This window comes from Loxodonta africana, chromosome X (genome assembly GCF_030014295.1).
Source record: "Loxodonta africana isolate mLoxAfr1 chromosome X, mLoxAfr1.hap2, whole genome shotgun sequence".
NCBI classification, from domain to species: Eukaryota; Metazoa; Chordata; class Mammalia; order Proboscidea; family Elephantidae; genus Loxodonta; species Loxodonta africana.
In genome coordinates, this window is record NC_087369.1 from 155,338,171 (window position 1) to 155,359,990 (window position 21,820).

General features: G+C 47.6%; 1 protein-coding gene across 1 annotated transcript in view; it reads right to left on the reverse strand.

The window, feature by feature from the left end:
* The window catches only part of HS6ST2 (heparan sulfate 6-O-sulfotransferase 2), a 357,564-nt gene extending 354,143 nt beyond the window's left edge, over nt 1–3,421 (reverse strand). Inside the window, 2 exon segments of the mRNA XM_023539950.2 lie at nt 1,656–2,174; nt 2,994–3,421. Coding sequence (XP_023395718.1) covers nt 1,656–2,174; nt 2,994–3,421 — 947 coding nt within the window.
* Between the last annotated feature and the right edge of the window lie 18,399 nt (nt 3,422–21,820).

The following is a 21,820-nucleotide window of genomic DNA, read 5'->3' on the forward strand; positions in this document are numbered from 1 at the left end:
TGTGATAATACCGGAAACCAAACCCATTGCCGCGGAGTCGATTCCGACTCATAGCGACCCTATAGAACAGAGTAGAACTGCCCCACAGGGTTTTCAAGACTGTGATCTTTACAGAAGCAGATTGCCACATCTTTCTCCCATGGAGAGGCTCGTGGGTTCGAGTTGCTGACCTTTTGGTTAGCAGCCGAGCGCTTAACCACTGCACCACGTGGGCTCCTTCGGTTGTGATAATAGTTCCTCTAAATCTCAATGGTAACGACCACAAAGTCGGAGGACTCCGCTCGCCTGCGGCTGGACAGAAGAAGCCTCACTGGCTTTTGCGACTAAGAGCCACAAGCCAACAAATGCTGCCTTGTCCAGACACCGAGTACCCCCCATGCGGGGGCGGGAGGGGATCCGGGCAGGTAGTCCCAGCGGCAGCCCCTGATGTCACCCGACAGGGAGACAGGGAGCGCGGCCTGCCTGCTCAGAGGCCCCATTCCAGCGATTCCCTGGCAATTAGATTCACTATTTCCACTCCTGGGACTCCCCGCCCCCGCCCAGATTTGTTTTAGGGAGACTGGTGAAACCGGAGCCCTAGCTGGAGCAACTGCACCCCAACTCCGCCCTCCGCCCCGCCTCCCCTACTGCACTCTATGGCCTCAAGCAACCGGGCACTGCGGGTGAAGGGAGGAAAATCTCAATTCAAAAACAACTGGCTACCGGCTCTTCATAAATCAGCCCCTTTCCGCGTCAGCCTCTGGTTCCCGGCAGCTGGGCTGGCGGCACGCCGCGCTTGGCCACAGGTTTTTGTAAATCAAGTGAGGCTCCTCACGACAGAACCCCACATGGCGTCCGGGGCAGCGTCCCCATCACACATGTAGTCTGCTCAGCCTGCCCCTTGGCCCGCGGGGTGCCATCCAGCCCCGCCAAGCGCCGCGGAGGCCTCTTGTGCAGCCTGTAGAGAGGCGCCGGCTAGGCACCACCAGCTCGCCCGAGGTGTCTCCAAACAGTGGCAGGGGAACACCCACTCTCCCCGGAAGGGTCAAGCCAGAAAGTATAAAATGAAAAGAGCAAAAGGACAAAAGGCAGAGGGAAATGGAAGAGGAAGGAGGAAAGAATAGCGGCAGAGGGACACCCACTCGCCCCAGGAGAGTCAACCTAGAAGATGAAAGGGAGAGGAGAAGCGAGAAAAGTCAGGCGGGGAGAGAGAAACAGAAAAGGTAATAGGGAAAGAGCAAGAAGAAAAGCAGGAGAAGGAAAGGGAGGAGGAAGAAGGAAACAGCAAGTCGCCGGGCCCGGTCAAGATCGGGAGCGCTACAGGAAAAGCAAGCAAGAGGGAACGAAAGCAAGAAACGGAGGGGGGAGAGGGATGCAGGAGCGAGAAGGAGGCCGACAGCAAGGACAGGAGACTTCGGTGCCCGGGTGCAGAACAGAGAGGGAGAGAGAGGAGGGGACAGAGGAGGCACTGGAAGCGCGGCACGGAGAGCGCTCCAGGGCAGGCTCTGCGTGCGGTGCCAGGGCTCCGCGTCCCCAGAGCGCATTCCCACTGGCCGACGGGCCGACACGGGCCGCAGCCGACAAGTTCCCTAAGGCCGCCAGAGCACCCTGCGTCCCCGCTGGCTGGGCGCACCTCCCCACCCTCGGGCCGCCCTCGGGCGCGGGCGCACACTTACCTGGCCGGTCTCAGCTTGGCGTCGCGCTTGCGGTCCACCACGGCCGGCACACAGCTGGTGAGCTCGGTCCAGTCGGCGTGCAGCCCGCAGCTCCAGCCCGTGGAGAATCTGGAGAAAAGCCAGGTCTCCCGCTTACCCGGCCGGTGGCAAGTGCATTTCTTCTGGCCCACGCGGCACTCGCACGGCTGCTCCAGTTGTATGTTGCGCACCAGGTGGCGGCCGAATGTGGTGCCCCCGGTTTTCTGGATGTGCAGGAACACTATCAGGTCATCGCCCTTGATGTCGAAGTCTACCTTGCGCAGGAGGTCGCCGCGGCTGAAATTGTAGCGGGGCACGAACCTGGCGGAGCTCTCATCCTCCGAGCGGTACGGGTCCGGCACCGGGGAGCTGAACGCCTGCAGGCGGAGGAGCTGGCATTCTGTGCCGGGGCACACGTACTGGAGGACGATCACCGCAAAGAGGAAGAGCATCACCAAAGCCAGCAGCAGCTTGTTGGATTTCTCATCCATGTTCCCGACGCTAGGGGAAACCCAAGCTCGTTACGTCAGTCCCGCAGCTCTGGCCGCGCCGCTGCGCACCCGCACCGCCCCCGCTCGCGGCACTGCTGTCGCGACCCTCTCCCCTCTCCGCACCGAGCCCTCCGCGGCGGCGGCGGCGGCGGCGGCGGCCGGCCGGCCCGCTTTTTTCCTTCCCGACAGGCTCAGCGCTGCGGCTTCTGCCGTACACCCCCCCCCCCGACTCCTTCCCGCGGGCCGCCCGCCCCTCCCCCACCGTAGCACCCGGAGCCCCTGAGCGGGGCTTTGGACCCGCGGGACCCCGTTGGCCCCCGCCGCCCCGCTCCACAACTCGGGCCCTGGGGCCGGGCTCCCGCGCGTCTCGCTCCCCTCCCGCTGGCACCGTGGCTCCCATTCCCATCCCGCTCCCCCACCGGGGTCTCTCCGGGCTCTGCCCCAGAGCCGTGGGCACGCGCTCCGTTTGCCTGCCTCGCCGGCTCCCTTCCCACGCGCCCCCAAGTCCTCCACTGGCCCGCGCCCCGTTGTCCACCCTAGAGACCGCCTCGAGTGCGCGCGGAGCCGGGCGTTCTGAGTCTTTGGGGAAGGAGCCCGCCGGCAGGCCGACTTGCCAGCGGAGACGCTTCGCGCCGCTGCCGGCGGATCGGCCGCGAGAGAACCGTGGCGTGGCCAAATGCGCGCCGCGCCCCTCGGGAGCCAGAGCCCGGCCGCCGTGGGCCGCAGGAACTTTGCGTCCTTCCCTTCTCTTGCCGCTACCGCCTCGCCTCGCGCGGTCCCTGCGCTCCCCGGCCCGGGATAGCTAGCGCCGCGGTCGCAGAGAACGTACCTGGCCAGGGGACCGAAGATCTTGGAGAAGATTGCACCGAGCACGTGCTTCAGCGAGTGGCCCAGGGCGGCCAGGCCCCGAGTGAGCAGGGCCCGGCAGAGGGAGCCCAGGTCCCAGCGTCGCCTGAGGTCGTGCATCCGCCTGCGGCGGCCTCGGGGCAGCAGCGCGAAGAGCGGGGTGCGCGCGGCTCCCGCCAGGGAGGAAAACGCGTTTCGGGGCTCGTCCAGGAGCGGCCGGGAGTTGAATCCGCCAGACACACCCCTAGGAGGGCCCGCGAGGACTGAGGCGGCGGCCGAGCCGGGCCGGCTCGCTGCCAACTCGGCCTCCACTCTGGAATGCCGGCGGGGACAGGTGGTGCGGGCGGGCGCTCCTCACTCCGGTTGCAGCGGCGGCCCGAGCTCCGGGGCTGCACACGCAGGCAGTGCCATTCCCCCCTTCAGGCAACTCAGGGTACTAAGGATCAGGAGCGAGCCTGAATTTATGTAATAATGGCCTCACGTCCAAGAGCTTCAGCCACTTCACAGGCGAGGACTTGGCGTTTCCTCCTGTCTTGGGAAACGGAGGTCACTCCTGCGAGTACATCACTCCACTTGGGCTTGTCATTTCAACCTCCCCTAAATAAAAAAATAGCAAGGTGCAAACTGGACCTTTCCCCTCTCTCTTTACTTCTTTCCATTCCCCAGCGGAAGCGGGGGGATTTTCTGAAAAGGTAAGCCAGCAGGAAGGAGAAAGCATGACCAAAAAATTTTTTTACAGAACGTGAATCTGAGCTTTTTCAGAGCACAGACTCTCTCTACCTCCGTTTCTTGCTGAACGCATGCAGCAAACCCCGTGCCGGCAGGAGGGCTTCACTCACCTAAGGTTTATTGAATGAATGGAGTCATGACTAAACCTTACATCAGAGTGGGACCATCTACTGCAGGGTGAGGTGACAAATGAGGAAACGGAGGCCCTGGGAGGGGGGAGGTGCCCATGGTCACAAAGCAGAGCCTCAGGGTTTGAACTCAGGAAACCAGGTCCCATCCACCCATTTCCTGGCACTTAACAGGTCTTTTGCAAATAAAAAGATGCAGATTATCCTGAAACAACTGGTGTCCAAAGGCTGTTTTTTGTAGGGATTAAGGCGGGAAGAAGGGCTGTCCCTTTAGAACACGGCCCAGGGAACCCGGAACTCGGGCTGATCTGATTGATTGACCAGGCAGAGCTTGCTGTGCGTCAGGGCACTGGGTTTCAGCCAGTGGGCTTGCATTCCCACCAATCCCACTGCTGCGGAAGTCGTAGGGGTGTTTCAGAGCAGCGCAATTGGTGCGGGGGAGGGGGGCGAGGGGAGGGGATGTGAGCAGAGTTCTGGGGTGGGGTCATCTCCCAGTGTTTCCCAGGGAGCATTTTTCCCTCTCTGAGCCCTCCTCCACCTCCCGTCCCCTCTTTTGTTCTCTCTGGTCTGGGAGTCCTGAGAAATCTGCCGCTTCCTTGCTGGGTGGCCCTTGGAAAATCACTAGCCCCGCCTGAGCCGTATTTTCTTCTTCTGTAAAATAAGACAACTAATGTCCTCTGTGCTGACCATCAGGGACACTGAAAAGATGAAATATAGAAACCTTTGGGCAACTCCAATCGGGAGGCTGTGTTTACCTGCTGGAAACCCTGGTGGAGTAGTGGTTAAGTGCTAGGCTGCCAACCCAAAAGAATGGCAGTCCAAATCCACCAGGTGCTCTTCAGAAACTCTATGGGGCAGTTCTACTCTGTCTTATAGGGTCACTATGAGTTGGAATCAACTCGACAGCAATGGGTTTTGGTTTACCTGCTGGGTCAAGCTCTAATGTACCAAAGTAGCTACAGACCAAGTAAGGAAAGGCCCCTTCTCAGGTGACTTCACAGCTGTGCCCCTGCCCTTACTTCCCTCACACTTCCCAGCCCTGGCTGCACTTCCTGTGCCCCCAACTCTCCTGGGACAGTGAGGGGCCCTCTGTCCAGCTGCAGCTGTAAGGGACAGCGGGCTTCTTTGGAATCCTGCATTTCAGGCACTCCAGACATTGCCTGTCCTAGGCTCCAGGGGGACATGCTGACGAACAAACTTGGGCTAAGGAGCCATATGCAGCAACATACAAGACAGACCCTGCAGCTTCCCAGAGAGCTCCCCTGGTGCCCCCACGCTTGTGAGACACAGCCTCCTCCCCCTGAGGGTAGATGAGGGGGGTGATCTAGGGGACTGGGAAGCCATGGGGGGAGGGGCCAACAGTTGAGCCAGGCTGCTATGCCTGCCTTCTCCTTGGCCACCAGCACAGTCCTCCTTAGCCACCCCAGTAGGTGGCTCTCTTTGTGATGCAGTATTCAAATCTCACTCCAATTATACTACCATTCTAATAGCATTCAGTGGGTCCCTAGGAAAATATTTCTGGAACCAGAAATATTCAAGCCGCCAGCAACTAACTCTGGAGTTTCTACTCTAAAAGGGATTAGTGGATTGGAAGTAGGACAAGTGCCTGGGGGGAGATACAAAGAAAAAGGAAAAATCCGGATTTACTCATTTAAGGTGGTGAAAAGGAACAGCGCGTGTGCACATACACACAGAGTCTGACTTTCAGAGAAAGGGGCTGTCAGGCCGGTAGCTGGAGAGTAAAAGAGGACAGGTAGAGCTGTAAAGTCCAGTGTCTGAGATTATGTCACTAACACTCAACTGCAGATATATATGCAACAGCTCACTGGAGGACGTTTGCATTTAAAAACCCTTCTGCAACCTCCCTCATGTTGTCGGGAACAAAGACCTGACTCTCTCACGGTGGAGTTAATTTATCTCATGGTGGAGGCTATCTTTGGGGGGATTGGGGCTCCCACAAGTCTCAGAGGATCCTTCCTGGGGTGAAGAGGCTCCCTGAAGAGAAATAGGGAATTGTTCCTACATGTGCCCGGAGGGCCTGTTCTCTCAGGGCCAGGCCTAGGCTTTGGCTGGCTGTTCCGAAGGCCTCTTGCAGTACGGGGCTGGGCCCAGCTCCCAGTAACTGGTTCCTCCCAGGAATCGATCAACAAAGGCCCTGATGCTGCAGAATTTGGCCCTTTTGGGGGATAACAGGAGTGGGGTACAAAAAAGGAACAGAACTGGCTGAGTTGTCAGGTCTTTGGTTTTCCCACTCCTTATTTCTTAGACCAGCCTGAGCTTCCTGCGTGTATATTTGGGATTCGGTACTTGCAAGGTGAGGAGGACTCTGCAGTCTGAACAGGGTTTCTGGCTGTCTCCACAGTGTGGTATGATTTTCCATCATTTTTCCGGAACCATCCTTCCACGGTTTCCACAAAAGGTTGATGATTCTGGGAGCATAAAGGTCAGCTTGGCTTGCATAGTAAGCAGTGCATTTCCAGATATGCATTTGGCTGTTGTCATCTTGAGATGACAGGGGGAGGTAGTTGAAAGAGCACTGGCCTTGGCAGGGGGACAGAGACCCAGGTTCTTGTCTTGGCTCTGTCACTAACTAGACAATGTATGACTGTGAGGAAGCCACTTCCTCACGCTCGGGCTCAGGCTCCCTATTTGTAAAATGGTGAAGTCCATGTTGTGATCCAAAGGGCACTTTCCTGATCTAACATTCTAAGCCAAGTGTTTTCTTTCTTGTCTTCCTTAAGGGCCGAAGTGCTGCCCAAACACTCAGGTCTTCATCCCAGGGAGAAAATCTTAGGTCTAGTCCACGATACTTTATGTAACATTCATATCATTTGATCCTACCAGACAATCAGCAGTTGGACTTATTCTGGACCTACATTCCAAAAAAAAAATTCAAGTCAATTCTGATTCATGGCAACTCCACGTGTTCCCGCTTAGAACTGCTCCATGGGGTTTTCTTGGCTGTAATCTTTACAGAAGCAGATCTCTAGGCTTTCCCCCTGTGGTGCCACTGGGTGGGTGTAAACCACCAACCTTTAGGTTACTAGTCGAAAGCAAACTGTTTATGCCACCCAGAGCCTACATTACAGGGGTGACAATGCCCCCTGTTCAAATCAGAACAGATACAGTGGCAGCCAAATGTCAGAAAAAGTGCTGGCACTCTTTAAAGAGAGCATAAAACACTAAGTATGCTCTCCCCCTTAGCCTGACTGAGCGTTCTCCTCAACCCTGTCTTTCCAGCTGTCTCTCATTTTTTAAAAAATGTTCCTACTCTCAATAATAGGCAATTTTGTCACAAAGATTGAAGGCATGCAAACTATTGAGTCATTTCGTTCCTGTTTTCAAGCGTCGCTCCAAACTGTATGAACAGTGGTACTAAATGAAAACACAGTTCTAAAATTCAAGCTTTCACATCATAAACAGGTTGGGTGTGTTCTGTATACATCACTCACAACAGTCATCTATTCCCCCCACAAAACACTGAGTCTTTATTTGTCTAGCCTTACAAAACATAGATATTCATGGGCCTCAAAGAATTCAAAGAGGAAGATAATGCTAGGGTGATGTGTATGCTAAACACATGGATGCTGCAAAGGCAAGATAAGCTAGAATGGGGTTCATAGTAGACCCCTCACTCTGAACATGCAGACCAATGACCATCCTTCTCCTGATGAGGGGTTCTGACCTCACCCTTACAAGAAAATTCCCCCTTCTCGCTGACAGTGAATGGAAATGGCAGTTCGTGCAGGGATTTTAAAGCTACAGTTTAAGTCGAGGCCTGGCAACCATAGGCAACCATACGCAACAGGCCAGACACTGCTCCCAGGACAGTTCCTTCACTTCTCTGAGTTTCCCCTCTTATAAAACAGCCTGACCAGGTGCCTCCAAAAAAACTGGTTTTAGGGGTTTTGTAAAGAGGAATCCAATCTCAAATGAGCTTTCGTAAAGAGGAGAGAGCAAAGGTTCAGAGAGCAGGTCACTCTGAGTTTTAATCAGAGCCCCCTGAGTTCTCTCAGAGCCTCAGTTTTCTCATCCATGAAAATGGGGCTAATGATAACAACCTCACTGAGTTGTCATGTGAGTTAACTAAGATAAACTGCTGAGAGCACTTAGCCTAGTTCCTGGAAAAAGAGACCTTCAGTAAATGTTCATTTCTCTTCCTTTATAACTCGGAATGTCTTTGGTTTTGAGCTCTCCGTTACATTTTCCACAACAGTAACATACACATATTTAATGACAGGTGGCTGGCTGTGGGCCTAATTGTGACCTAGGCTGGCTTTGGCTCCCATCCCATTTCTTTGTCTGCTCTCTTTTCTCACCCTCTCTCTGTGCCTTTCCATCACTCTCCTGGCTGGTGTCCCATAGAAGCAGAAAGCCTCTGACCCACTCAGTCCCATTGAGGAGTGGGACATGTATACATGACCCCTCCCAAGAGGCATCAACGAGAGAAAAGCAAGAGGGTAATGCTTAACCCTCATGAATGATCCCTTCGATGGGATACCATACCGTGAAACATGGGCAACAGGGCAGTGGGGAAGACGCTTGAGGGAGCTGAGGTGGAGGGTCTAAGCGAGCTGTCAGTAAGTGTAGAGGAGACCTTATAGGGCCAGCCCTGCTCTAAACTCTTAACAGTAATTTTCAGCTCCATTCACTTCAAAAGTTAATGGTTGATCTGGCCAGAGGGGTTTTGATTTGAGCAGCTGGCCAAGCCAGAGCAGTCAGTTTCAAAAAACAAGATCAGTTTCTCATTCACCTGCATGAGCCAGAGCTGGGCCAGCCCTTCCAGCAGCTGGGCCCTGGGTTGGCAGCACCAGCCCACAGTGGCATAAATCACAAGAGCACCAAGCTTGGTGCCAAAAAATCCATCCCTGAGTCCCAATTCTGCCTCAGCTCACTGTGTGACCCTGGGATAGTCACTTGATGTCTTTGGGATTTAGTTGCTGACCTTGGTCAAATAAGCCTTTGTATTAGATGACCCTGAAGGCCCTTCCCAGCAGGAGCTTGCTGTGATCTAAGCCATTATAGCTAGTGACAAGAAGGGCTCTCTCTGGCCATTGTGTCAGAAAAAACTACCACCAAGAAGACACTAGTAGCTGAGGCAGAAAAGCAGAAGAAAGACTTAAATGAGGAGCAAACTTTCTCAGATCGTATGGGTAAGTCAAAAACTTGAAAAATCGGCCTTCTGGGCTTTTACTGCTTTCAATGGTCACCTAGTGCTGCTATAACAGAAATACCACAAGTGGATGGCTCTGACAAAGAGACATGTATTCTCTCCCAGTCCAGTGGGTTACAAGTCCAAATTCAGGGCATCAGCTCCAGGGGAAGGCTTTCTCTCTCTATCGGCTCTGGAGGCAGGTCTTTGTCATCAGTCTTCCCTTTGTCTGGGAGCATCTCAGCTCAGGAACCTCAGGTCCAAAGGATGCACTCTTCTCCAGGCACTGGTTTCTTGGTGGTATGAGGTCCCCCTGTCTCTCTGCTCACTTCTCTCTTTTATCTCTCAGAAGAGATTGGCTTAAGACACTATGTAATCTTAGAGATCTCATCAATATAACTGCCGCTAATCCATCTCATTACATCGCAGTGATAGGATTTACAACACATAGGGAAATTACATCAGATGACAAAATGGTAGACAATCACACAATACTGGGAATCATGACCTAGCCAAGTTGACAGATATTTTGTGGGGACACAACTCAATCCATGACACTTGGTAAAGTCAAAACTGAAAGGCTGGGGAAAAGTCGGGTGGAGAGCTGACCTCCAGCTGACACAAAAGCCCTATGTAGGTTTCAATAATGATAATAATGAAGACAAGAATGGCCTTGCCTGGCCCACAGTCTCCCATTTGTTTTCTTACTCTGGGATCTCAGCAAGAGAGGAACACACCCATCGCCCATCACCTGACTGGTCTCCCTGGGAGTTTGCTCTAGCTTTGAATAATAAAATACAGGAGCCAAAAATAACATCTCAGATCTACAAGAAGGATTTGGAGGAAGCAGGCCTCTAGGTCAAAGTTGCTCCCAGGAAAAGGATTTCTTTGTCAGGCAAATGGACTTGAAGGGGATAGGTATATCTTATAAGAATAACCGAGGAAAAGAGAAAATTAGAGAAACCATACATGTCAGAAACTAAATGAAAATTAATTTTTAATAACAGAGAGCAAGACTAGAGGTGACTAGAGTCCGTAACTGGGCTTTATTGCAAAACCTGGGAAAGGATTTTCTTTTTTGTACCTGTTTTCAAAATCCACATTTCACCAAAGGCATTAAAATGCAGAAAGCTACAACATTAAAGGAGCGAAGGGAAATGAACTTGGTAAAAGGCACTTTGAACATTCATCTTCTATACTAAAGAAAGTCACCTTAATGGGTATCATCTCGTGGAAGATTTAGATGAAGCAGAAGATGATATTGAAACCATCAATGAGAAGAGACAAAATATGGTTGGTTGGTGGGGCTGAATGAAGTGTTAGGAATGTAACTGAGGGTGGGGACTTGATACATTATCAAGGGGCAAACCCAACAATCTGCATGGTAATCAGGGATGGCTGGCCATGGTGAGGCATTAGCAAATAATGCCAATACCAGCTCCCATACTAAATATCTGTTATGCTCAGGTACTTTCCTAAGCAACTTGATATGCACTATCTCAATGAAGGTTGCAAGCAAACCAGTGAAGGAGTTACTTCTGTTGTACTTATTTTACAGATGAGTAAACTGAGGTCCAGAATTATAGCCATACAACTAAGAAGTAGTAGAACAGAGTCTTGAACCCAGATCTGTCTGACGCCACAGGCTGTACTGACTCTGAGGCCCCATGGTCATCTTCCAGCTCCAGGGTTCCTGGGCATGGGCTGGAGAGTATGCGACGTCCTAGCGCAAGATGGACTATCAAGAGATTCAGGAAGTCCTCATCCTAGGCATGAGAGCAGGGCAGAGGAAGATCATGGGGTGTGTGTATGCGTGTGTGTGTGTGGTGTGTGTGCGTGCACGTGTAAGTTGTGCACATGCTCAGAGAGCACTGAGGGGATAGTTGGCAAAGGTCCAGAGCCTGAATTTTAGTAGAGGGAAGCAGAGATTGAGATAGCACGGACTAGACAATAGATATACAGCTGTGGAACATCACCCACATTATCTGACACTTGTTTTGTTTTTCTTTTGGAGGGGTAGGGAAGTGCCACAAGTAACTTTGTCCATTCTACTAAAGTTTGAAGGCTAGTACCTCGGTTTCCTCACTTTTAAAGTTCCCCATAGTGCCCAATAACAACAATATTTGGTCTAGGGCTTCACAACTTACCAAATACTTTCACGGACATTGACTGGACCTTCATAACAACCTTGTGAAGCTGCTGATATGGGCCTCACTACATGTATGAGGAAACAGAGCCTCTGAGGGCTGAAAGAACCTGGCCAGGGACACTCAGTTTGTACAGGGTTGCCACTGATGAATGCTCAAGCCCCACAAAGCACATATGCCAATATCAGGTGATGCCCAGGTTACCTCACAAAGAACATGGCACAGAGTAGGTACCCAAGAGATGTTAGTTTTCCCCTTACTTGCCAATTTATGACTAAAAATGTTGTTTTCTTTCACTAACTACATCATATCGGGTGCCCCAATATCTTCACCAGAGACTGGCCCACATTCTCCAAGAACTTATCATTGCTATAAGGAAATACAGCTAACACACATGAACTCGAGAGCAGCAAGTGACTAATCTGTGACACTGGCTTGGTCCCAGAAAGAGGAACTTTTTTTGATAGAAACTGTTTTGACTGCCTTTCCTTGTTGTGCTCAGCACATCCAGTCCCTTCCTCGTCCATGAGGTGGTATAAAAAGTGTCCTTGCTCTCCCCAACTGCAAATCCCACCCTCAGTGTGTGCTGAGAGCATGACATTGTGGGGTCTTTCATCAGAAGAACAGTGTCTGGTCTCACAAGCACAGTACAGTCTGTGTCAACATCCACAACCCAGTTGAAAAACAAATAGTTGATTTTTTAGAGCAAGTCAATAAGCTGCTTTTCACAAGGAGAAGAGGCAGGAGGATGGAGGGCATTTAAGTAAAATAAAAGGTACTCGGCATTTCACCTGAAATGTTTCCACAGTTCTAGATCTTGCCAGCAGTTTCGTAGCAAGTCAAAGCAGAAACTGACATTGGGTGTTTCAGAGTCTTCTGGAAGAGAGCCAGATAATGAATTACTAAATGAATGGCTTCTGGCTCTCTTATCAAGGACAAATCTTAGGCCAGTTGAGGTGCTAAGATGCCGCAGAGGTAGCAAACTAACAACAACAACAATACACTAATATGATCATGGGTCGAGAATGCAGGACAGGCTGGTTTCTTCGTTGGCCACAACGTGGAAACATGGCTAGATATGATTTATCATCCACATTAGATGTGCATACTATGACATGTGTCTTAGTTATCTAGTGCTATTATAACAGAAATACCACAAGTGGATGGTTTTAACAAACAGAAGTTTATTCTCTCACAGTTTAGGAGGCTAGAAGCTCCTGGGGAAGGCTTTCTGTCTCTGTCAGTTCTGGGGGAATGTCCTTGTCATCAATCTTACCCTGGTCTAGGAGCTTCTCAGCACAGGGACCCTGGGTCCGGAGGATGCGCTCCACTCCCAGTGCTTCTTTCTTGGTCGTATGAGGCCTCTCCGCTCGAGTCTCTCTTTTTGTATCTATCTCAAAAGAGATTGACTCAAGATACAACCTAATTCTGTAGATTGAATCCTGCCTCATTAATATAACTGCCTCTAATCCTGCCTCATTAATATCATAGGGGTTAGGATTTACAACATATAGGAAAATCACATCAGATCAAAAAATGGTGGACAACCACATTTTGGGGGGACACGACTCAATCCATAACAAACATCCTAAAGGGAGACATTTTATGTTTGGTATAGCTGACATAGTCCGATTTCACCAAACAATGAGGAAGAATTAGCATGATATGAACAATTCTCTATAAAGATGTTATTTTATTCTCCAAACCTCCTTTGTGCTCTAACATACACTAGAGTTGGTAGTCTGATACTCGGATAATAGACTGTGGTAGGAGATTCAGGCTGGATTGCCTCTCCCCTAAATCCACCTGAAACTAGTCTGAAATGACTTCTCTTAGGAAGATTTAAAGACCATTCTTTTATATATATATATATATATGTAATTTTTATTGTGCTTTAAGTGGAAGTTTACAAATCAAGTCAGTCTCTCACACAAAAACTTATATACACCTTGCTACACACTCCCAATTACTCTCCCCCTAATGAGACAGCCTGCTCCCTCCCTCCACTCTGTCTTTTCGTGTCCATTTCACCAGCTTCTAACCCCCTCCACCCTCTCATCTCCCCCCAGGCAGGAGATGTCAACATAGTCTCAAGTGTCCACCTGATCCCAGAAGCTCACTCCTCACCAGCATCCCTCTCCAATCCATTGTCCAGTCCAATCCATGTCTGAAGAGTTGGATTTGGGAATAGTTCCTGTCTTGGGCCAACAGAGGGTCTGGGGGCGATGACCACCAGGGTCCTTCTAGTCTCAGTCAGACCATTAAGTCTGGTCTTTTTATGAGAATTTGGGGTCTGCATCCCACTGCTCTCCTGCTCCCTCAGGGGTTCTCTGTTGTGTTCCCTGTCAGGGCAATCATCAGTTGTAGCCGGGCACCATCTAGTTCTTCTGGTCTCAGGATGATGTAGTCTCTGGGTCATGTGGCCCCTTCTGTCTCTTGGACTCGTAATTACCTTGTGTCCTTGGTGTTCTTCATTCTCCTTTGATCCGGGTGGGTTGAGACTCATTGATGCATCTTAGATGGCTGCTTGCTAGCGTTTAAGACCCCAGATGCCACTCTTCAAAGTGGGATACAGAATGTTTTCTTGATAGATTTTATTATGCCAGTTGACTTAGATGTCCCCTGAAACCATGGTCCCCAAACCCCTGCCCCTGCTACGCTGGCCTTCGAAGCATTCAGTTTATTCAGGAAACTTCTTTGCTTTTCGTTTAGTCCAGTTGTGCTGATCTCCCCTGTATTGTGTGTTGAAAGACCATTCTTCATGTAAATGAACAGAAGACCTCCTCAATGAACATTTTGATCATGGACCCAATACTTGGATCTTGATCAAAAGGAGGAAAAAATGTGCAGCAGAACTTCAAATTCTTATTGGACACCAGACTTACTGGATCCATTGAGACTGGAGGAACCCCCAGATCTATTGCCCAGAAACAACTTTTAAGCCTTGAATGAAACCAACCCATAAAGTCATCTTTAAACTAAACAACAATTTAGCTCATTTAATAAAGAATGCTCACCTTGATTATTGCACTCTTTTAAAGAATTACCTATGCGAGATTAAATGGACAACAGCAGCTCTGAAACACAGATGAGAACTTTAAGAGGCAGAGAGTCTAAAATAAGGGTAGTGAAATAATATGGGTAGAGATAGAGAGAATGGTGACACAATGTAAAGTATGTAACCACTGCCAATGAACTGTATATGGAAAACATGTTGAATGGGTGTGTGTTTTATTGTGTATATTTTCACCAAAAAAAAAAAAAAACTCCCCAAAAGCCAAAGAAACAGGGTGCTCTGAGCAAATCCTTCTCCTGTCCTTCCCACTTCTGAAATCCATTGCACAGGCCCTTGGTCTTTTCTTTCCATAACCTCCAGAGCCTTTGCAAAGCAGGCCGCAGGTCAGGCTTCAGGCACAGTCCCCGGTATTCAGTGAATTCCAAGTCAAGTCCAGGCTCCAGTCAGCTGCCTCTATTGTAAGTCTTTTGCAACTCAATGGATGGCTTGGCCCTTATATCTTGAGAACTAGAATCTCCTGGGCAGGGATTGAATTTCATTTTCCATGTCTACGGTGCTTGAACCAAGGTTATTAATACATGGTGGGGATCATATTGAGAGAGCAAGCCGAATTCACATGATAAACCCTGAACATAGATGTAATCAGCACTCACCAAAAAATACTACTATCACCCAAAAGCCTCCCTTGGGCCCCTTTCAGTCAATAAACTCCCAAACAGTGACCACAATTCTGACATACATCAGCATAGATTCATTTTACCTGATTTTGTATTTTATATAAATCAAATTATACCGTGTATTAGTTATATATTGCTGGGCAACAAACTACCACAACCTCCACAGCCTAAATCAACACAAATTTATAGTCTTACAGTTTCTGTAGGTCAAAAACCCAGGCACGGCATGGCTGGATTCTTTTCTCAGGGTATGACAGGGCTGAGGAGCCCTGGTGGCTCAGTGGTTAAGAGCTCAGCTGTTAACCAAAATGTTGGCAGTTTGAATTTACCAGGTGCTCCTTGGAAATCCTCTGGGGCAGTTTTACTCTGTCCTGTAGGGTCACTATGAGTCGGAATTGACTCGATACCAATGGGTTTGGTAACAGGGATGAAATGAAGGTGTCGGCCAGGTCTGTGATCTCACCTGGACTTGGGGTCCTCTTCCAAGCTTACTGGTTGTTGGCGAAATTCTTTTTTTTTTCCTGGTTGTAGTACCAAGGACACTGTTTTCTTGCTGGTTGTCAAACAAGTATCACGCTCAGCTCCGAGAGGCCACATGGCCTCCTCCACCTTCAAGCCAGGCCAATAAAACTTCTCGCATGTCAAATCTCCCTTGTCCTTCAACTCTTTGACTTTCTCTTCTGTAACCAGGCGAAGAACATGTTTTGCCTTTAAAGAACCCACGTGGATAGGTCAAGCCCAACCATATAAATCTCCCTATCTTAAGGTCAGCTGATTTGAGATTTTAATTATATCTGCTAAACTTCTTTACAGCAGTACTTAGATTAGTGTTTGACTGAATAGCTGGGAGAAGGTATGTGTATACCAGAGTCCAGAAATCTTAGAGGAGCATCTAAGAATTCTGCCTACCACATACAATATATATTCTTTTATGTCTGGCTTCTTTCATTCAATACTATGTGAGTTATCCATAATGTGAGGATGTAGAGTTCATTCATTCTGATTGCTGTGAAGTATTCCATTTTGTGAATACACCACATTTTATTCATTCATTCTACTATTGTTGGGCATTGCCTTAGTTTCAAGTGTTGGGCTATATGAATAGTGCTCCTATGAACAGATCTTTTGGTGAACAAGAAATCAACCTTTTTTGTTACCACAACATAACCCAGCCTATCCTGACTGATTCAGAAATCTGGAAGCAGAAATGCTGTGACCAAGGGCAATAGATATCATATGAGAGTACCGCGTTTGCCCCATCCTTATCGACACAGGTTAATGTGTGTGTGTGTAAATTTTGGCCAATCTGGATTTATTTCTTACACCTATAAAATAAGTGTTTTACCCCGCGTAAGGAGGATCCAAGATGCCCTGGTGGTGCAGTGGTTAAGTGTGCTCGGCTGCTAACTAAAAGGTTGGTGGTTCGAAACCACCAGCTGTTGCATGGGAGAAAGATGCGGAAATCTGCTTCTGTGAAGATTGTTGTTCTTAGGTGCTGTCCAGTCTGTTCCAACTCATACCGACCCTATCTATAACAGAAAAAAAACGATGCCCGGTCCTGTACCATCCTCAAAATTTTTGCTATATTTGAGCCCATTGTTGCAGCCATTGTGTCAATTCATCTCTTCACTGACCCTCTACTTTACCAAGCATGATGTCCTTCTCCAGGGACTTATCTCTCCTGGTAACATGTCCAAAGTATGTGAGACATAGTCTCCTCAACCTTGCTTCTAAGGAGCATTCTGGCTGTATTTCCTCCAATACAGATTTTGTTCGTTCCTCTGGCAGTCCATGGTATATTCAGTATTTGATTTCTTGACTGCTGCTTCCATGGGCATTGTTCGTGGATCCAAGTAAAGATTACAGCCTAGGAAACCCTATGGGGCAGTTCTACTCTGTCCTATAGGATCGCTATAAGTCAAAATCGACTGGAATGCCTGCTTGTTTGTTTTTGTTTTTTAAGGAGGATCCAGAAGTCCCTGGGCTGTGGAAACAGTTAACACGTTCGGCTACTACTCAAAAGGTTAGAAGTTGGAATTCACTCAGAGGAGCCTAGTAAGAAAGGCCTGACAATGTACTTCCAAAAAATCAGCCAAACCTTATGGAGCATAGTTCTACTCTGACGCAGATTGGGTTGTCATGAGTCAGAATAGATTCAAGAGTAACAGGTTAAGGAGGATTCAGAAGCACTTGGCTGCTGTCTTACCACCTGTCTGCCCCACTACTAACATTATCACCCTGTACTTCAGATGTCCCTAACTCTGTTCTATTTTTTTCATGGGACTTGCCATTGTTGTTAGGTGCCGTTGAGTCAGTTCCAACTTATAACAACCCTATGTACCACAGAACGAAACACTGCCCAGTGCTGTGCCATCCTTACAATCATTGTTATTCTTGAGCCCATTGTTGCAGCCACGGTGTCAATCCATCTCCTTGAGGGTCTTCTTCTTTTGCCTCACCCTGTACTTTACCTAGTATGATGTCTTTCCACAGGGACTGATCCCTCCTGATAACACGCCCAAAGTACATGAGACAAAGTCTTGCCATCCTTGCTTCTAAGGAGCATTCTGGTTGTACTTCTTCTAAGACAGGTTTGTTCATTCTTTTGGCAGTCCACGGTATATTCAATGTTCTTCGCCAACACCACAATTCAAAGGCATCAATTCTTCTTTGCTCTTCCTTATTCATTGTCCAGCTTTCACATGCATATAATGCGATTGAAAATACCATGGCTTGGGTCAAGTGCACCTTAGTCCTCAAGGGGACATCTTTGTTTTCCTACACTTTAAAGAGGTCCTTTGCAGCATATTTGCCCAATGCAATGCATCTTTTGATTTCTTGACTGCTGCTTCCATGGCTGTTGATTGTGGATCCAAGTAAAATGAAATCCTTGACAACTTCAATCCTTTCTCCGTTTATCACGATGTGGCTTATTGGTCCAGTTGTGAGGATTTTTGTTTCCTTTATGTTTTTTTTTTTTTTATGTTGAGGTGTAATCCATACTGAAGGCTGTGGTGTGGTGAAAGGATTCAACCCAGATGCACACCTTTCCTGACTTTAAACCAATCGGTATCCCCTTGTTCTGTCCGAACAACTGCTTCTTGATCTGTGTACAAGTTCCTCATGAGCATCATAATTGTTCTAGAATTCCCATTCTTCAAAATGTTATCCATAATTTGTTATGATCTACACAGTCGAATGCCTTTGCATAGTCAATAAAACACAGGTAAACATCCTTCTGGTATTCTCTGCTTTCAGCCAGGATCCATCTGACAACAGCAATGATATTCCTGGTTCCACATCCTCTTCTGAAACCGGCCTGAATTTCTGGCAGTTCCCTGTCAATATACTGCTGCAGCCGTTTTTCAATGATCTTCAGCAAAATTTTGCTTGCGTGTGATATTAATGATATTGTTCTATAATTTCCACATTCAGTTGGATCACCTTTCTTGGGAATAGGCATAAATATAGATCTCTTCCAGTCAGTTGGCCAGGAAGCTGTCTTCCATATTTCTTAGCATAGACACGTGAGCACCTCCAGCGCTGCATCTGTTTGTTGAAACATCTCAATTGATATTCCGTCAATTCCTGGAGCCTTGTTTTTCACCAATGTCTTCAGAGCAGCTTGGACTTCTTCCTTCAGTACCATCGGTTCCTGATGATATGCCACCTCTTGAAATATTTGAACATTGACTAATTCTTTTTGGTATACTGACTCTGTGTATTCATTCTATCTTCTTTTGATGTTTCCTGCATCGTTTAATATTTTCCCCATAGAATCTTTCATTATTGCAACTCAAGGCTTGAATTTTTTTCACTTCTTTCGGGTTGAGAAATGCTGAGCATGTTCTTCCCTTTTGTTTTTGTCACTCCAGGTCTTTGCACATCTCATTATAATGCTTTATTTTGCCTTCTTTAGCTGTATTTTGAAATCTTCTGTTCAGCTCTTTTACTTCATCATTTCTTTCATTAGCTTTAGCTACTGGATGTTCAGGAGCAAGTTTCAGAGTCTCTTCTGACAATGATTTTGGTCTTTTCTTTCTTTCCTATCTTTTTAATGACCTCTTGCTTTCTTCATGTATGATGTCCTTGATGTCATTCCACAACTCATCTGGTCTTCGGTCATTAGTGTTCAATGCGTCGAATCTATTCTTGAGATGTTCTCTAAATTCAGGTGGGATATACTCAAGGTCGTATTTTGATTCTCGTGGACTTGCTCCGATTTTCTTCAGTTTCAACTTGAACTTGCATATGAGCAACTGATGGTCTGTTCCACAGTCAGCCCCTGGCCTTGTTCTGACTGATGATATTGAGCTTTTCCGTCATCTCCTTCCACAGATGTAGTCGGTTTGATTCCTGTGTATTCCATCTGGCAACGTCCATGTGTATAGTTGCAGTTTACATTGGTGAAAAAAGGTATTTGCAATGAAGAAGTCGTTGGTCTTGCAAAATTCTATCATTCAATCTCCGGCAGTGTTTCTATCACCAAGGCCATATTTTCCGAATACCGATCCTTCTTCTTTGTTTCCAACTTTCGTATTCCAATCACCAGCAATTATCAATGCATCCTGACTGCATGTTTGATGAATTTCAGACTGCAGAAGCTGATAAAAATCTTCAATTTCCTCATCTTTGGCCTTCGTGGTTGGTGCATAAGTTCGAATAATAGTCGTATTAACTGGTCTTCCTTGTAGGCGTATGGATATTATCCTATCACTGACAGCATTGTACCTCAGAATAGATCTCGAAATGTTCTTTTTAATGATGAATGCCACACCATTACTCTTCAAGTTGTCATATCCGGCATAGTAGACTATATGATTGTCCAATTCAAAATGGCCAATACCAGTCCATTTCAGCTCACTAATGCCTAGGATATCGATGTTTATGAGTTCCATTTCTTTTTTGATGATTTCCAATTTTCCTAGATTCATACTTCGTACATTCCAGGTTCCTATTATCAATGGATGTTTGCAGCTGTTTCGTCTCATTTTGAGTCCTGCCACATCAGCAAACAAAGGTCCCGAAAACTTGACTTCATCCACGTCATTAAGGTTGACTCTACTTTGAGGAGGCAGCTCTTTCTCAGTCATCTTTTGAGTGCCTTCCAACCTGGGGGGCTCATCTTCCAGCAGTATATCAGACAATGTTCTGCTGCTATTCATAAGGTTTTCACTGACTAATTCTTTTCAGAAGTAGACTACCCAGTCCTTCTTCCTAGTCTATCTTAGTCTGGAAGCTCAGCAGAAACCTGTCCTCCATGAGTGACCCTGCTGATATCTGAATACCTGTGGCATAGCTTCCAGTATCAAAGCAACACACAAAGCCCCACACAGTATGACAAGCTGACAGACATGTGGGGGTTCATGGGACTTATTACTTCCAAATAGTCCATATATTTACTAGTCAATGATGTCTATTGTTTGTTTTCTATTTCTAGTCACTAGGCCATAAACTTCTGTATGACAGGGGTCTTTGTTAGTCTCTTGCTATATCTCAAGTGCCCAGAAGAGTGTCTGGTATATAGCTGGGGCTTAAATGTATCTGTTGAATAAAAAAATATTAACCCAATGTATGAATATTGTATTATTATTAGTGGTGGTGATAAATTAATTGTCATACAGTGACCACATTTTCTACTTCAGTTAGGATACTGTCTGAAAATAAGAGTTTTCTGAATTTAACGTGGGAAAATATTTAATTATGCAGTTATATCTGTTGAAACTCCTTTGTCCTGCTCCCTCTACCTCATTTTTTATTTTACTTCGTTGTTGTTGTGTGCCATCAAGTCAATTTTCAACTAATAGTGACCCCATGGGAAACCCTGGTGGCATAGTGGTTAAATGCTACGGCTGCTAACCCAAGGGTCAGCAGTTAAAATCCACCAGGCGCTCCTTGGAAACTCTATGGGGCAGTTCTACTCTGTCCTATAGGGTCGCTATGAGTCGACGGCACTGGGTTCTGGGTTAGTGACCCCGTGTGACACGGTAGAACTGCCCCAGAGGGTTTTCTAGGCTGTAGTCTTTACAGGAACAGATCACTAGATCTTTTTCCCACAGAGCCACTGGGGAGGAGGTGGGGTTCAAACTGCCAACCTTTCAGTTAGCAGCCGAGTGCTTAACCATTCTGCCACCAGGGCTCCTTATTTTGCTTACCTGGTCGTATTAGACATCTTTTAGGATACATTAAATTCTTTCCGCACTTTCCTATAAAATTGAGACTCCTGCAGAGAACCAGAGATTTAAAGCTGCTTTCTTCATAGAGCATTATACCATACCAAAACACGGGACATTTGTCCTTGCACATCCTTTCTCCTAGAATGGTGTCCCTTCTCCCTGTAACTCATCAAAATTCTTCTCTTCCTGAAGATTGGGGTAAGCTGGGGTTTTGAGCAGCATTGTGCCATAGAACATTATACAATGATGGAACTATTCTTTATCTGCACTTTCCAATATGATAGCCACATGTGCCTACTGGACACCTGAAACGTGGCTATTGTGATTGAGGAACTGAATTTGAATTCAGTTTAAATTTTAAATAATTTTAATTGAATTAATTTTAAGTAATTTAAATTTAAATGCTATATGTGGGTAGTGGCTACTGTATTGGACAGCACATCTCTGGGACTGGGAACTGTGGGACCCACTTTGATTCTTTGGTGGTGGCAGCTAGAGGGATCCTGAGATCCACAGGTGAAAGAGCAGTGTGCCATCTCTCTTTCTTCATAACCCCTTCCTCCAAGGGACGAAGAAGAAAAGTCAGAGTACTTTTACCAGCTCTGTTCAGGTAGGGGAGCTTGGGCTGGAGGAGAGGATGGCATGTTTTTGGACAGGTTCAATTAGCGTCCTTGTTGTCACAGAACATCACCTTGGCTTGTGCCTTCATCTGGTCATTGGTATGAGCTGTGTCTACATTGGCCCACTGAGTCAAGCTGGGACTTTAAAAAAAATGATTGTGATAA